The following is a 16,328-nucleotide window of genomic DNA, read 5'->3' as shown; positions in this document are numbered from 1 at the left end:
AAATTTCCACTAGCTGTTTTCTCACAGTTGCCATCTCTTTGCCGAAATGTCCTATCAGTTCATGAATACTGTCGACCTCTTCCCACTAGAGTCTTTAACATATTCATAATAACTTATTTTAAAGGACCTGTTTGATAGTTTCAACATTTGAGTCATCGAAGTCTGATCCTCTTGATTGCTTAGTCTCACGAGCGTGTTATTTTCTTGTGTTCTTAGGTGTCTTCTAATCCTTTGACTGAACACTAGACACTGTTTCTAGAACAAGAGAGACGGGGACGTACAGTACTTGTGCTAGGACACGAGCACTCCTCTTCTCTAGGCTGTTTGCGTGGGTTGGGGTTGATGGAGGTAGCGGCTGAGCAGGTTTCATTGTCGCTGCAGTTAGCTTTCATGGCCACTGGCTTCAATTCCTGTAGCAATGGCTTGGACTGAGGCTGGGTTCTGAGCGCCATTTTGCTGTTATCTGCTCGGCCTTCAGCCTTTCCTAGTGTCTGCATCACAGGGCGTCTCTCTCACACTCTTAAGCATCCCCCAGGAGCAGACTGCTCCCACTTGCTGCTCAGAGCTGCAGCCTTGTTTTTCTTATATTACTCTGTCTCAAGGGCAGAGTTCCTAAGTGATCCTGCCTCTCCTTCTGCGGCAGCCAAACTGCCTTGTATCTTTTGCAAGTCTTTCATGAGACTTCCCCACACCTGCTCAGGGGTAGGAGGCCAATAGCGCTGGTGTTAAGTTCCTGAGCCCAGGACTCTTCCCTGTCCCCCAGCAATCATGGAGAGCCTTCCTTTCACCCTTTTCCCACCTGTGGTGGGTCTTCACCTTTGGGATTCATTTCCACCACTTGCCCAAGTGGCTTGAGGCTTTTTCTCCTGAGGGAAGCATCTAAGGGGGGCTTTGTGGCTGTCCCACAGCAACTATATCCTCTTCCTCCAGGCTGCACCACAGAATAAGATTTCCCCTGGCCCCCCACCCTGACCCCAGGCCTCCCGTGAGCACCAGTGGATGTCTGCGGAGAAGAGTCTATGAATAATCAATTATCCTCTGCTGGTGGTTTCTGGGCACACATACACTGTCACATTAACTCAAACTCAGATATCTGCGACTTGCTAGAAATTTTAGATACATTCTGACTTATTTGATGGCAACCAGCATCGACATCAAACACAGCCACGGCCTGTGTTCTGCCAAAGGTGAGACAGCTTGCAACTGTGTTATTAGAGGAACATTGAACTTCAGGCTACATGGTGGCCCTGCCACCTCAGGTAGCTGATATGTTCAAGAAAAATTATTTTGCCTATAGTTTCTCTTATTTCTAGGGCAGGAATAATATTCTTGTCTGCTTTCTATGTCCAAGGTAGAAGTGGAACTTCAATGATATCTTTAAAGACATCCTACAGACTAAAATTTCACATTTTTCTCCCTGGTAATACACTGCACTGTTCTTAATTTCATCTTCGCATTTGGAAATATGAAAAGGTTCGGTATTATCCCTGCCACAGTGGCGGGTGCACTCGAGTGCTATCCGATTCCCTATCCTACGAGAAGCCACAGAGTCTCACAGAAAAGTCCCTTTGTGCGCAGAAATGTTTGGCTGACCACCAAAACATTTACGTCCTCTTCTATGGTCGAGTGCCATTGTGCAGAGTCTGCCTCTGATGAACGAAGCTTCACAGCTCCCTTTACCATTGAGCACAGCCACACACCTGTTCTAGCAAAGGGAATACTGCATTCTTGATGTGAGCCTCTGCCAAGCTTGACCCATAAATCCCTCTGCTGTGGCGTTCCTCCGGGCTCCGTCCTGTCCCACCAGGTGGATGCCAGTCCCCACAGTGACAGGAGAAGGCAGATGTCTAAGGCAGCAGAGGCTCTGTCAGCCCGGACCTGGTAGACTGCAGCTCATATGCTCCTTTCTCCACCTGGAGCCCACTTGGATTATTTCATGAACAAGAAATAAACGTCAAAGATGTTATAGCTTTCATATGTATTGAGGCCAAATTACTATAGAAAATATCCAGCCCCAGTCTCCTCTCCTTTCTTTCTCTTGTCTAATCATCAGGTCCACAAGCTCAGATAAGAGATTTTATCAGGCTTGTCAGTTATTTGTAGGATATTCATGAGAACCTCTTCTAGACCCTTGCCATTCATGTGCCATTGGAAATTAGAAACTGAAACTTAGATGAGATTTAGAAGAAGACTTTTTAGCTGGCTGTGGTGGTGCGCACCTTTCATCTAATACTTGGGAGGCTAAGACAGGGAGGATCACAGGTTTGAGGCCAGCCTCAGCAACTTAGCAAGACCCGATGTAACTTAAAACTTAGACCCTGTTTCAAAATGAAGAAATAAAATAGGGTTGGGACGTAGCTGTGAGACAAAATGCCCTGGATTCAATCCCCAATCCCAACCAATAAACAAACAAGCAAACAAACAAAACAACTTTAAGTGTTATAAGGCTCCATCTGATATGTGGACCCCAAATTATTTCAGTCCTGTGTTGAGAAATTGTCTGAGATATCAGCAGCCAGGCTAATAGAAGAGAACACGATGATTGATTAGCAATAACTGTCACGGCAAGTGAGGTAAGAATGATGGCACAGGCTCAGAAACTTAGTCATCTCTGGGCTGAGGCCAACCTCCTGCGTGCACGCAGTAGGCTGTTCCTAGAAATGCAACCCAGATGTGTGTGTCCCAAGAAAGAGGCACTGACCATTAAGGCAGTGTCCTTCCCATGGCTCTTATAAATTGGTATGATTTTTTGGAGGGCTCGATAGTTCAAGTTATAAGTGAAATTTAGACTTACCTCTGCCCAAGTTCTGTCTGTTTAGTTTAAGAATCAGGTATTTTTCAGAATTTGAAAGTTCTAGTAAAGCAGTTATGTGTGTGCATTTGTGTGCGGTACTGGGAATTGAACCCAGAGGTGTTTTACCTCTAAGCTACACCCCCTGCCCTATTTTTTATTCTTTATTTTGAAACAGGGTCTCACTAAATTGCCGAGGGCCTCACTAAGTAGCTGAGGCTGTCCACGAACTGTGATCCTCCTGTCTCAGCCTCCCGAATGCTGGAATTACAAGCGTGCGCCACCACGCCCGGCTTAGTAAAACAGTTTTAAAGCATCACACACTGCTGCTACCTGAGCTGTGGACGAGCAGAGACTTATTCTCTGGGACTGTGAGCTGGTGTCCTTAAATCTATAACTAATTAACTCCCCATCCGGTGCATAGATTGGCTTGGTAAATAGAAGGACACAAAGAATAGTCCCTTGATACAGACAGACCGTAGGTGGTTAAAAAGCACACAGCCCTCCTCCTGTTGTGGGAATTAGAGTTTACTCGCCGAGCCTCTCCACGGCTTGGATTTCTACAGGTACTTAGTGTTTTTAGATGACAAAATGCTTCAGTTCAGATACACGCACCTGATCCAGCTCCTGCTAAGTCCAAACACAATCTTGGCCTAATCTCTTTAACAAATGCATTAGAGATTTTCTGTTTTCACAGGATGCAGGAAAGACTATGACCGTTTCAATGCAAAATAAAATGATGATTTAGCCAAGAAATTCAGGTTGATTTTTAATCGTGAGGACAGGCTAGTCTGTAAAATAACTGATCCAAACTCTTTCTGAAAAGGGTTAATAACATGAAAGGATTCAAAGCATGGTTGGGCAATTGCTTTAGATCAAAAGACTTACAGAGGCACAGCAAACAGCTGGGACGTGCATCCTCCCGCGTCTCCTGGATAAAGCAGGGCACACCAAGATGAAAAGGATGTTTTTTTGGTCTCTTGGAGAAATTTGAATTAATCTTTATAGTAGATAATAGGATTCTATCAAGGTTAAATTTCTTGTGTGATAATGGTAAATAGTAAAAGTATTTCCTAGTTTTTATAACACAGATACTGTAGGATTTGAGACCATGGCGTTAAAGTTATCTGAACTTTTGTCAAACTGTGTGTGTCACCCACAGAGAGATGAGGCAAACTAGGGAACAGCGGGTGAAGGATAGACAAGCTCTTATTGTTCTAGTCTTACAGGTTTTCTGTAGGTTTGAAAATATTCAAATAAAAAGTTAGCTAAAATAAGTGACACATTTTAGACAATTCATTTTATTTTATTGAATTCAATGTTTAAGATAGTGTGGTGGTACACACCTGTAATCCCAGTTCTTAGGAGGCTGAGACAGGAGGATTGCAGGTTTGAGGACAGCCTCACCTCAACATCTTAGGGAGGCCCTGTTTCAAAATAAAAGTGAAATAAAGCTGGGGGTGTAGCTCGAAGGCAGAATGCCTTTGGGTTCAATTTCCAGTAAATAAATAAATAAATAAATAAATAAATAAATAAGGCTGGGATATAGCTCAGAGGTAGAATGCCCTTGGGTTCAGCCCCCAGTAACATACACACACACTCAATGTTTATAGATATGACAGTAATTTTAGGTTTTTTTTTTTTTTTAGGTACTGGGGATTGCATCCAGGGGCATTCTACTTCTGAGCTACACCTCCCACCCCTATTTTTTATTCTTTAATTTTGGAACAGTTTCTCACTGTTGCGGAGGGCCTCACTAAGTCTGAGGCTGGGGGCAAACTTAAGATCCTTCTGTATCAGCCTCCCAAGTACGGGAATCTCAAGTGTGCGTCACCACAACCGGCCAGGTGTTTGTGATGATAAAACTTTAACAAATAATTTAGGAAGTAGAGGGGAGGATTTACTCAGTACCCCATCATATCTCTTTTATAAAAGTAAATATTTTTACTTTTCATTGACACACGTGTAATAATCGGGTCAGGGTACCTATTATCCTACCTTTTGTGTGTGTGTGTGTGTGTGTGTGTGTGTGTGTGTGTGTGTGTATGTGTGTGTGTGTGGTACTGGGGATGGATCCCAGGAGCATTCTACCTTTGAGCTATACCCCCAGCCTTTTTTTAAAAAATTATTTAATTTGAAAAAAGGTCTCATTGAGTTGTAAAGGGCCTCACTAAGTAGCTGAGGCTGTCCTCAACCACGATCCTCCTGTCTTAGCCTCCCAAATGTTGGGATTACAAGTGTGCATCAACACCAGCTTATCCTATCATTTTTAACACATTTATTATACTTTTCCTATCTGATTTCCTACTGGGTGAAAACATAATGCCATCACATTGTAATAATTCCATCTGTTTTCCTACTTCTTTGTGAACACTCCTAAGAACCCCCTATTGTATTATACCCTGAGCGCTCACTTTGAATGACTTCATGGCATCATTGGAGGGGATTTGTATTTTCCATCTTACTGATTCCACAATTCAGATTTCTACTGGTTTAGTAAGCATCTTTGCTTGTAGTTTTCTTCATATTTATTCTAATCTTGGGATAAATTTCCTTAGGTTGATCTCTGGATTAGATGACTATCCGAGACTTGAAACACTACTATAGTTTATTGTTTTAAACGGCTGAGTGAGGTAGTGGGAGCTTAATAAAAAAAATTATGTGTTTCCAGCCATTATGTTTCTTCGAGTCTGAACATTTTCAGATTGCCAAATTCTCCCACCTAGCTGTGGGATGTCCAGACTCTTTTTCCCACTATCTCCTTTAGATTGGAGGTTTTCAGATGGAGACCCTGGATAGCAAGAGGTTAGCAAGAATTGTTTTTAAGACTCTGGCCTTTAAGCCACGAGTCTAATAAAATTCAGATATTTCTCATAGGGAAGCCCAGGTGAGTGGGCTTAGAAGTGGGGTCTCTGGTCCCAAACTCCAGCCCCAGTCAACAGCAACTTCAGACCCTGAGCCCCAAACACCTGACGAAGCTGCTCCCAGGTTCTTGGCCCACAGAAATTGAGTGAGATAATATTTGTTGTTTTTAGCTGTCACATTTCAGAAGAATCTGTTACGCAGCAATGGATGACTAAGATAACGTTGGAGGTAGGATGTGGCCATAAGAAATACACAAAATGTGGACAAGAATTTCATAAAAGAAGATATCTAAGTGATTCAGGAGCATATGCAAAGTACCTTATTAGTCATCGGGAAGATGCATATTAAACCACAATGAAATACCACTGTACACCCACCAGAAAGGCTAAAATCAGAAAGATTGACAATTCCAAGTTTTGGTGAGGATGTGGAGTGACTGGGCCTCTCCTATATTACCAGTGGGATTAGAAAATGGTGCAGCCACTTTGAAAAAATGTAGAAAGTTAACACAGAGATAGCTCTTTTGACCCAGAAAGGACACTGGTGGGCTTATACCAAGAGAGATGATTGCTTATGTCCAAGAAAGGAAGAGTGCACAAGTGTTCCTAGCAACTTCACTGACAGTAGGACAAAGCTGCAGATAGACTCAGTGTTCACCTGCAGGAGGACAGACAGACACGCTGTGGCCCACAAGCTCTGGAGTACCGCTCCATGGCACAAGTCAAGCACACGCACAGCGGGCTGAAAGACTCTCAGAAGCATTATGTTGAGCAAAAGTAGTATGTGCTGTGTAGATCCCTTTATAACTACTTAAGAGCAGGTAAAAAGTAACTCTGTGATAAAAATGAATAGTAGTTACCTTTGGTAAGCTGCATCCACCAGTAGGTAGCAGGAGAAAATTCTTCAGGATGATGGAGTAGTCTGTATTTTTTTCTGGATGATAGTCACACTGGGTTATGCTGATATAAAAAGGAAAGTCACAAAAACATATCCTTAAGATATAGTCATTTTATCATTATATGTTAATTACCACTTAATAAAATGCAACTTAAAAACCTAAAGTCCTTCCTGTGGCCTGTTCGGCTCTAGAGATCATGTCCTTGGCTCCCTCTGACTTCATCTTCTTAGACTCGTCCCCTTAGTCACTCCCTAGACATGCTGGCTTCCTTCCCGTTCACCGCATCCAACGTCTACCACCTCAGGGCCTTTGCATGGGCTCTTCCCCCTCGGTAGTGTCTGCACTCAGCAATCCACTCAGATATCATCCTTTGACTTACCCAGGTCTCTGGTTGTCATAGTGACAGTTCTCAGGGAAACGGAGCCTCAGGCAAGGGCTAAGTATCAGTGCATTATTTGGGCGGGACCATCCCACACAGCTGGCTGCCCAGGACATTAGTTTCCTAGGGCTGTTGTAATAAACTCCCACTGACTGGGAGTCACTTAAGATGACAGAAGTTTATTGTGTCACCTTTCTGGAGGCTAGAAGTCCAAAGCCACGTGTGGCTAGGCTGTGCTCCCTCAGGCTCGTAGGGAGCACCCATCCTCCCCTCTTCCAGCTTCTGGGGTTGACAGCAATTTTTCCTTGGCCTCCAAGTGATCCACCGTAACTCCAGTCTCTGCCACCCTTGTCTCATGGCCACCTTCTCCCTGTGTGTCTTTTCCTATTGGAAGAACAAAATGTTGGTGTAGTGGCCGCCCCAGTGACCTCACCTTACCTCGATTACACCTGGACCTTATTTCCAGGTAGTCACAGTGACAGGTATTGGGGTTAGCACTTCAACATGCTGCTTCAGGGAGCACTATTTAACCCGTCCGTATCCAGAGCATCGGAGGAAGAGCGAGAAGATATGCATCCGCCCTATGTCCTCCAACTGTGTCTCCTGCTCAAAGCTCACTCGGGGCATCCGTCCACAGCCCCACTGGCAGCGGCTCGCGGCACTCCAGCTTGTCTTTGGAGCTGTTTAGGAGTGGAGAGAAGAGCCATGTCTTCTAGGCCTGTGGCTGGAGAGCTTCGAGGGGGATGCCACAGAGTCTGCGCAGAGTCTGGAGGCTGAGGAAGAACCGGGCGGCGACAGGCCCTGCTGGGAGGCTTCTCTGGCCACTTTATATGAGATTGAGGTCCCTCCCTCCAGGTCTCCTCAGGTTGCTCGGTTCTTCCTCACAGCAATGACCCTCACTGGACATATTTAATGGCGTTTACTTGCTCATGTGCCGTTTTCCATGAAAGTAGGACCGGTTTCCTGTCATCTGCTTTCTTCAGGGCCTAACACAGTACCCGGCAAAATGTGGGTGCTCCGTAACTATTCACTGAGTCCAGCGAGGGGGCAAACTAATGGGGGTAAGGCAATAAAAAAGGCTCGCCCTCTCTGGTCTACTGGGAAGTGGCTGAGTGGGTGGCTGTGGGGCTCTCTTGGGTACAAACAGAATTTTTGTAGATGAGAAGAAAATTATAACAAATACGAAGTGACTGTAATTCCCTTGAAATTGTCTTTATGATAATTTTCTCTGTCAATGTGAAAGATATATATACACGATATATGTATATATGTGCATATACATGTGTATATATGTAAAATAACACATGTAGAGATTTTCTGAGTCGAATATAGTAGGTGTCACTTGCCCAATATCAGGACCCAGGTCCAGCTGAAGGAAGGCTCCATCTCTAGAGCAGCTCCAGGAGGAGGCCAGGGCAGCCTGGATCATAGGTTTCAGACCTCTAGGCTAGCAGCAGAAGAAATTGCAGACAGAGGGGCTGTCTTCTCCTTTGGATTTGGAGAGCTGAAGGGAGGTGGGCCATTTGGCCTAGAGGTGAGGATCTTGCCCTCTGCAGGGTCACAATGAATAGAAAACCTTTCTTCCCATTTTGACTTCTCCTGAAGCCTCCTGAATTATTGCCACCTCTGGATTAAACTAATACTTCTAATTGAGAAATATATATATATATATATATATATATATATATATATATAAATCTTTTTTCTTATCTCTCTTTTATTTTTATTTTATTTTGGGGGGTTACCAGCCCTTTTTATATTTTGTTTGGAAACAGGATCTCACTAGGTTTCTGAGAATCTTGCCAAGTTGTTGAAGCTGGCCTCAAACTTGTGATCCTCCAGTCTCAGCCTCCCTGGTACTGGGATCACAGGTGTGCACCACTTTGTTCAGTGGTATCTTCTTTACTAGTTTTGGCCCTACCATATTTTTAAAGCAAAAATTAGCATCACCTATTCAAAAGTGATCAGCTCCTAATTATTTTGGTAGGGATTTGATGTGTTTTCCTTTAAATACTGATTCTCCATTTCACTCCCTTCAAGCTCTGCGTGCTTTTGATTTAGTATAGTCAGTCTCATTTTCAGTCACTTTCTTGCTTTCCTGTGCTTATTTTCTCTGTGGACTCTACTAGGTAAAGTAATCTATTCTTGAAATATGTAGGAACCTCTATTGGATTATAGATGAAAAGGAAGTTGTAATAAATACTAGGCAACCATAAATCACTTGAAATTGTTTTTATGGTAATTTTTTCTATTAATGTGAAAAATGCATATAATAATGTAGGTAGAATTTTTCTGAGTCGAAGGATGTGTCACTTGCGCACTATCCAAGAGCAATGGCAAGCTGAATGTGGTGGCACACATCTGTAATCCCAGTACATGGGAGACTGAGAAGTAGATTGCAGGTTCAAGGCTAGCCTGGGCATTTTACCTCCGAGCTACACCCCCAGCCCTATTTTTTTATTCTTTATTTTGAAACAGGGTCTCACTAAGTTGTAGAAGGCCTCACCAAATAGCTGAGGCTGGCTGCAAACCTGCAATCCTCCTGTCTCAGCCTCCCAAGTACTGGGATTACAAGCTTGTGCCACCACACCTGGCCATAACCTCAGCAATTTAGTGAGACCTTCAGTAACCTAGTGAGACCCTGTTTCAAAATACAAGGTTTGAGCCGGGCATGGTGGCGCACGCTTGTAATCCCCGCGCTTGGGAGGCAGAGACAGGGGGATTGCGCAGGTTCAAAGCCAGCCATGCGCGCTGGTTTAGGAGACCCTGTTTCCAAATAAAAATATAAAAATAGGTCTGGGAGTGTATTCCGGAGATAGAAGGGCTTCCAGGAACCCCAGTACCACCACCAAAAAAAAAAAAAAAAAAAATACAAGGTTTGGTGTTGCGTGCTTGTAATCCCAGTACTTGGGAGAATCGCGGTTCACATGAGGCCCTCTGCAACTTAGTGAGACCCTGTTTCAAAATAAAGAATAAAAAATAGGGCTGAGGATATAGCTCAGAGGTAGAATGCCTCTGGGTTCCATCCCTAATACCGAAAAAATAAAAATAAAAAAGCCAAAATAACAAAAATAAAATAGGGCTGGAGGTATACCTCTGACATAGAAAGACCCTTAGTTTAGTTCCAAGTAACACACACACACACACACACACACACACACACACACACAGAGAGAGAGAGAGAGAGAGAGAGAGAGAGAGAATATGAGTTCTTTGTATATTACAGATTTTAATAAAATAATTTAAAAAGAAAAAGCAATAGCACCTTGTTAGTTCACCATGATAGATTTATATTCCACTACAAAATAGACCTAAGACCAAAGCCAGGACATGCAGGACATGGTGACATTTCCCTGCCCCACACCATTTGCCCAAGTTTATTACTGCAACGTTCTCCCTCAATGTGAAGAAAGGGCGCCCAGGATACTTTCCCAAGAATGTAGGGCAGCCTTTGTTTTGGAGAGCTGGAGCGTGGATCCTAATTGGTCCTTACATCTAGTTTGGACCAGCCTGATTTGCATGTCAATGACTGTCACCATTCTGGGTTCTTGAGAACCTGTCCCTTCTGGGAAGGAGGTCAGGTGGAACATTCTAGCTTTCTTGCAGTCCACTCCCTGGCAAACAGGAGTTTCGTATGGTATAGGAACTAACACAATACCACTACCAATTTTCTTTATTGAGGTCAGTATGTTCACTAGCATACAATTTTACTTTCAGAGTAAAAAATTTTTCTTTTCTTTCATGACTTTCTTGCTTTAGTAACTATTTTAGCTCTGATTTTATTTTTAAATTGACCATTTCCTTTCTTTCTTTCTTTCTTTCTCTTTTCTCTTTCTCTTTCTGTGGTACTAGGGATTGAACCAGGGGCATTCTACCTCTGAGCTACACCCCCAGCCCTATTTTTTATTCTTTACTTTGAAACAGGGTCTCACTAAGTTGTGGAGGGCCTCACTAAGTAGCTGAGGCTGGCCATGAACCTGAAATCTTCCCATCTCAGCCTCCCAAGTACTGTACAAGTGTGCCACCATGCCTGGCTTCAAGAGTTTATTTTAACTGTGTCTCTTGACCCAGTCTGTAAAATAAGGGACTATACCTGCAGTTTCCTTCATCACAGGAAATACAAAAATGGAATTTTATATTAGTCCTTTATGAGTCTGGAGTCTGGAAGGCAATCTCTACTCTTAAATGGCTTTATTCCCCTTGTTCTCATGAAATTTGGTTGTTGGCTTTAATTTTTGTGCTCCAAAGTTGAATATATCTAAAGTACAAATAGTTTTAAATTGTAGCTGATCTACAATTTAAGGCCAGCTGGGTGTGCTGCTCACTAAGTCCCTGAGAGCCTCACTAAATGGCTGGTCTCGAGCCTGCCATCCTTTGGTCTCAGCCTCCTGAGTACTGAGATTATAGGCATGTACCACCACACCCAGCAGATTGTTTTATACAACACATTTCTTTTTTAGAAAGCTCAGGGGCCCTCAGGGCTGTACATTTCCTAATGAGTGTGGGATTTCTTACCACTCCCATGTGAACAGCCCTGCCTGGAGAGGCAGTCGCCTTTGTGAGCAGGAATGGGGTGAAGGCGAAGGGAAGGGAGTTGACTTGATTCGGTTTTCACTGGCTTTGTGCAGAAGCAGGAGCGATAGAAAATTCCAAAGTGAGATGTCAGGGTACAGACCGTGAATCCGAATACTAGAGACCAGATTCATGTCTCTGAAATTTTTCATCCAAAGGAGCAAATAAAAGTGTTGTAGAAGTAGAAATCGAGGGAGGACTTTGTAAGGAGTTGCAATGGGACTTCTCAGCTTCCATAATCATGTAAGTCTGCAACACGTGGTCACTCACCCCACAGGGCATCCAGGATGGACACTGTAGGAATTTCCCATTTTGTTTCTGTTACTGTTGATTTTGTTTCTGTTACTGTTGATTTTGTTTCTGTTCTGTTACTGTTCATATATATACATATATAAATATACATACATACATACATACATACATACATACATACATATATATGTGTGTGTGTGTGTTGTGATAATTAGCCAATGCTATACACATGTAGCTCTTTTACAAAGAATGCCAGACGTAGACAGGAAGTGACTGGAATAAAGATGGTGACACCAAGTCTAAAATAGGTTTAGTGGGATGTGTTAGTGTTTCTCATCCCTTGTATTCTTCACAAAGACAGCAATTTACAGGTGTCAAGGATGGTCCTTTAGGGTAAGTGATCTTAATGGCTTATCACTAGATACTTGTGAAATGCAAAGGGCATATACTATTTATCTGCACTCCACAGAGCTTAGAGTTATTGAATATACTGTGTACATGGCACTTATGTTAAATATCCTACAAGAATCATTTTCATGTATAATATCATTAATTTCTCCAGTTCACAGATGATGGAACATCCTTAGTCTTAGAAATTGATTTTAGGACAAATACTTAGTGGAAGATAAAGCTGCAATTTTAACTTGGCAGCCTACCTGCAGATTTCTAGCTTTGAACCTTTGCTTAGATGAACAAAATGGGACTTGAACATTAAGCAACTTCTTTAAGAGCCTACATGGTGTTAAAAGACCCGAGTTTTCTAACAGCTATTCCTCATCTTGGGAGGTTTCCATTGGAATCTTCAGCTCTCTTCTGGAGAGAAAATTCACTAAATTATAGGAAGGGGATTAAACAGAAAGTATTTTTTTTCCCCAATGAAGAAAAAAATGTCTAAAAGATAAAACTAGGCACAGTGGATTTGGGTTTTGTTATGGGTTGGGGGTAAGTGTCCGGGACCCTAGCAGGGGTTCCCAGGGAACAGTTTCCCCAAAACATATTCTCCCAATCCATAACATCTAGTACTTGAGAGACTGAGACAGGAGGATCTCGGGTTCAAGGCCCACCTTAAGCAGTCATGTCACTAAAGACCCTGTTTCAAAATTTAAAAAAGGACTGGGGTAAAACACCACTGGGTTCAATTCCCAATAACACACACACACACACACACACACACACACACACACACAATATTTGGTAGCCAGTAAAATTTCTTGATGGGAAATTTAAAAATATGGAAAGCATTTTCCCATTCCAGGGAGAAAAGGCTTATAAATTATTATTTTCAAGTTTATATGAAAATATAATATACATCTATATGTGACTGAATTAAACAGCTAGTTATATGTACATGTATGACTGTATCTTTTAAAAATATAAATGTTTAGAATGAAGCACACTAAGCCGGGCGTGGTGGCGCACGCTTGTAATCCCCGCGCTTGGGAGGCAGAGACAGGAGGATCGTGTAGGTTCGAAGCCAGCCGCACGTGCTGGCTTAGGAGACCCTGTTTCCAAATAAAAATGTAAAAATAGGTCTGGGAGTGTAGCCCGGAGGTAGAAGGGCTTCCAGAAACCCCGGTACCACACACACACACAAAAAAAAAAAAAAAAAAAAAGAAGCACACTAAAATATTAGCAGTTATCTCTAGGTAGTATACTTATATTTTATCCAATACTTTTATTTTCCCTCCAAGGATCAATGCATATTCTTTTTTTCCTTCTTGATAGGTTTATTATTTTTATTACTTTTTGGTGGTTTTAAGTCACTTTAAACATATCACTCAGTGATTGCTATTATATTTACCGAGTGTATGTATCCACCACCACAGTCCAATTTTAGATAATCTCCTTGGGCCTGTTTGTGGCCACGCCCTATCCCCCAGCTCTGGTAACCCCTAATCTATTTTCTGTCGCTGTGGATTTGCCTTTCCTATACAGTTCACATAAATGGAATCCTTCAGTATGTGATCCTTTTGGTCTGTTTTCCTTTGTTCCTTTTAAAGAAAGGGAAAAGGCTATTCTTGGCCTTTCCCATCAAAACCCAAACAACATTCCCTGTTTTCTTTCTCTTCCTAATAGTCTAATTGCCCACAACTCTTCCTTTTCTTCTCTAGTGAGGAGTGATGTGCTGCCCTCTGCCCTCTAGCTCCCTTCCTCTGAAGGATGCGTTTTGAGCAAGCTTTGGGTGACCTTGAAGTGTTTCAGTAGCTCTCTGCTGTTTTTAGAAATGAAACTTAATATATAGAAGACACATGTCCTCTTTCATACATGTCTCATCAAAAAGCTACTTACTGAGGCTCTTTGCAACTCAGCGAGACCATGTTTCAAAATAAAGAATAAAAAATAGGGCTGGGGATGTAGCTTGGACGTAGAATGTCCCTGGGTTCCATCCCTAGTACTGAAAAAAAAAAACACAAAAAAAAATCCCACAACATGAATACCTTCAGTAATCTTTACATGGCATAATATTTTTACAAAAGTGTTATTTATCCTAAACGTAGTAGACATTAATGGATGAAGGTCACCTGAGGAAAAAGCCCTGAGCAGGGCCGTGCTGCCCAGGAACACTGGTGTCTGGAACTAGATCCTGGCAATGGAGACAGGGGAAACTGCAAATGTTTTGGCGTGTTTTAATAGCAAGGTTATGTTACTAGAATAAAACATTCCAGACAGCACCTGCTCCATCTTCTCCCCAGGCTCCTTGAGCTTCCTGTGAGCAGAGGTAGGTAGGAGAGAAAGAACCAATGGCGTGAAGAAAACAATGCTCTGATGTCCACGCTCTGTCCCCAAATGTGTGCCCCAAGTACCAAAAACAGTGCTTGGTCCTAGTGCAAAGATTTCTCTGTCCCCAGCTTCCCGAACAACTATCAAAGGGAATTTGGTTTTTGGCAGGGTGTAGCTGAGCAACTTCTAGACACATGAGCGTTGGGTGAGCGCCTACCAGAGAAGAGGCTTCTGGCCACCCACTCTCTCCCACCAGGGCAGGGAGGCCGCCAGCCCTTGGAGCCTCAGATCTGCTGCGACCCAGGACGCCCGTCCTTAACTGTGCCCACGGGCCTTCCTTCCAGTCTGTGGTCGCCACCGGCCATGTGTTCGGGCCCCCCTGGCTTAAAGGCCTCCCTCTCCTCCCTGCCTCCCTCAGCCTTGGAGAGGAGCTGCCCTCGGGGTCCACACTGGAGAGCCCTGTGTCCCCATCACAAGCCTTTATGGCCTCTCCCTCAGCCCCGGTTTAAAGAGGAGCCAGGAAAGGTGAGCAGGAAGGCGCCAGCAAGTTTTGACAGCTGCCGAGGAAGACTAATGGGTTTCTAAGGAAACAGAGAGGCAGCAGCCATTTTAGTGGCATTCGCTGTATGAAAAATATATAGGCTCCGGCACCCCCTCCCCAGGGCGCGCGGCGGCCGGCCGCCCTCCTCCGCTCCCGAGGCCCAGGGCGAGGGCGTGCCGTCGGGGCCGCGGGGCCACCTGTCGCAGGTGGGCGGCCTCGGGCTCCGCTGGGGAGCTGGGCTGCGCAGCCGACCCGCGGCGCCGCAGTGCAGCTGCGGGCGGGGGCTGGTCCCGCCCGCGGCCCTCCCTCCTTCCCTCCCTCCCTCCCCGCCCGCGGCCCCGCGCCGGGAGGGGCGGAGCGGCCGGTGCGGGCGGAGGGAGGGACGGAGGCGCAGGAGCGCGGGAGGTCGCCGCAGCCCCGCCGGGGACACCGCGCCGCTGCCCAACATGGTCGCTGCGCACGCCGCCCATCCTGCCTCCTCCGGCGAGTGGATCGCCTGCCTGGACAAGAGGTGCGTCCGGCGGGGTCCGCAGCCCGCACCTGGGCGCGCGCCGCGGGGCGGGGAGGGCCCCCAGCGGGCGGGGCCGAGGTCTCCTCCCGGGCGGCGGGCGCGACCCCCGCCCCGCGGGGGCACCTGCGGAGATGGGTGGTTGTGCGGGGTGGGAGACTGCGGCGGGCGCAGACCCCCGCTCCAGGCTCTGCTCTTGGGGTGGGGGTTTTCTCGCGGCGTGGTTGGACGGAAGAACCCTAATGCACCGTCTTCCGGCCGCTCAGACCACCTGGGCGGGATGTGATTTAAGTTGTGAGGAGGGGCGGGGGTTCAGGCAGGTGCAGAGTGGCATTCTTTTTTTTTTTTTTTTTTTTGTTCCTGAAAACAAAGTGTGAGCTGTCAAGTCCCTGGCTGAAATTCTCAGCTCCGCGCCCCCACAGTCGCTCGCGCAAGGTCGGGTTAGGAAGGTCATGCTTTAAGGAAGCTGCTTAATACCTGCTTCTCCAGGGATAAAGACCCTTACTCTTAACATATTAAAATCATAAAGCATGCAGCTCTCGACAGCCCTCCCCAAGGAAGGTGCCCCGTGTAACCACGGATCGCAATTATTTCTTGCTTCTGATAGCATAATTTTCTGTTTGTCCAGATCGTGGGTTCAGCAGTAAACACCACACAGTGTGTTAGCAATTATAGCTTATTACCCTGATTAAAAGGGGATGCAGCTGAACTTTTAAGAACTGAGCAAGAAACCTTGCAGAGTGAGCCACCACTGCATTTGGGAGTTGGATGCCGGAGAACAGTGATTCTCGTCTTGCAGCG

General features: G+C 44.8%; 1 protein-coding gene across 11 annotated transcripts in view; it reads left to right on the top strand.

Annotated features, from left to right (window-relative positions):
- Window positions 1-15,465: 15,465 nt before the first annotated feature.
- RAPGEF4 (Rap guanine nucleotide exchange factor 4) overlaps window positions 15,466-16,328 on the top strand; it is a gene marked incomplete at both ends in the record, with an annotated part of 342,537 nt that continues 341,674 nt past the window's right edge. For all 11 annotated transcript variants that reach the window (XM_080719875.1, XM_080719879.1, XM_080719871.1 and 8 more), the window contains one exon: window positions 15,466-15,530. In XM_080719875.1, coding sequence (XP_080576001.1) covers window positions 15,466-15,530 — 65 coding nt within the window. The remainder of the gene's footprint in view (window positions 15,531-16,328) is intronic.

This window comes from Muscardinus avellanarius (genome assembly GCF_963383645.1).
Source record: "Muscardinus avellanarius genome assembly, chromosome: 2".
Classification (NCBI taxonomy): domain Eukaryota; kingdom Metazoa; phylum Chordata; class Mammalia; order Rodentia; family Gliridae; genus Muscardinus; species Muscardinus avellanarius.
The sequence above is the reverse complement of the archived record's forward strand: the minus strand, read 5'-3'. Positions and strand labels throughout refer to the sequence as shown.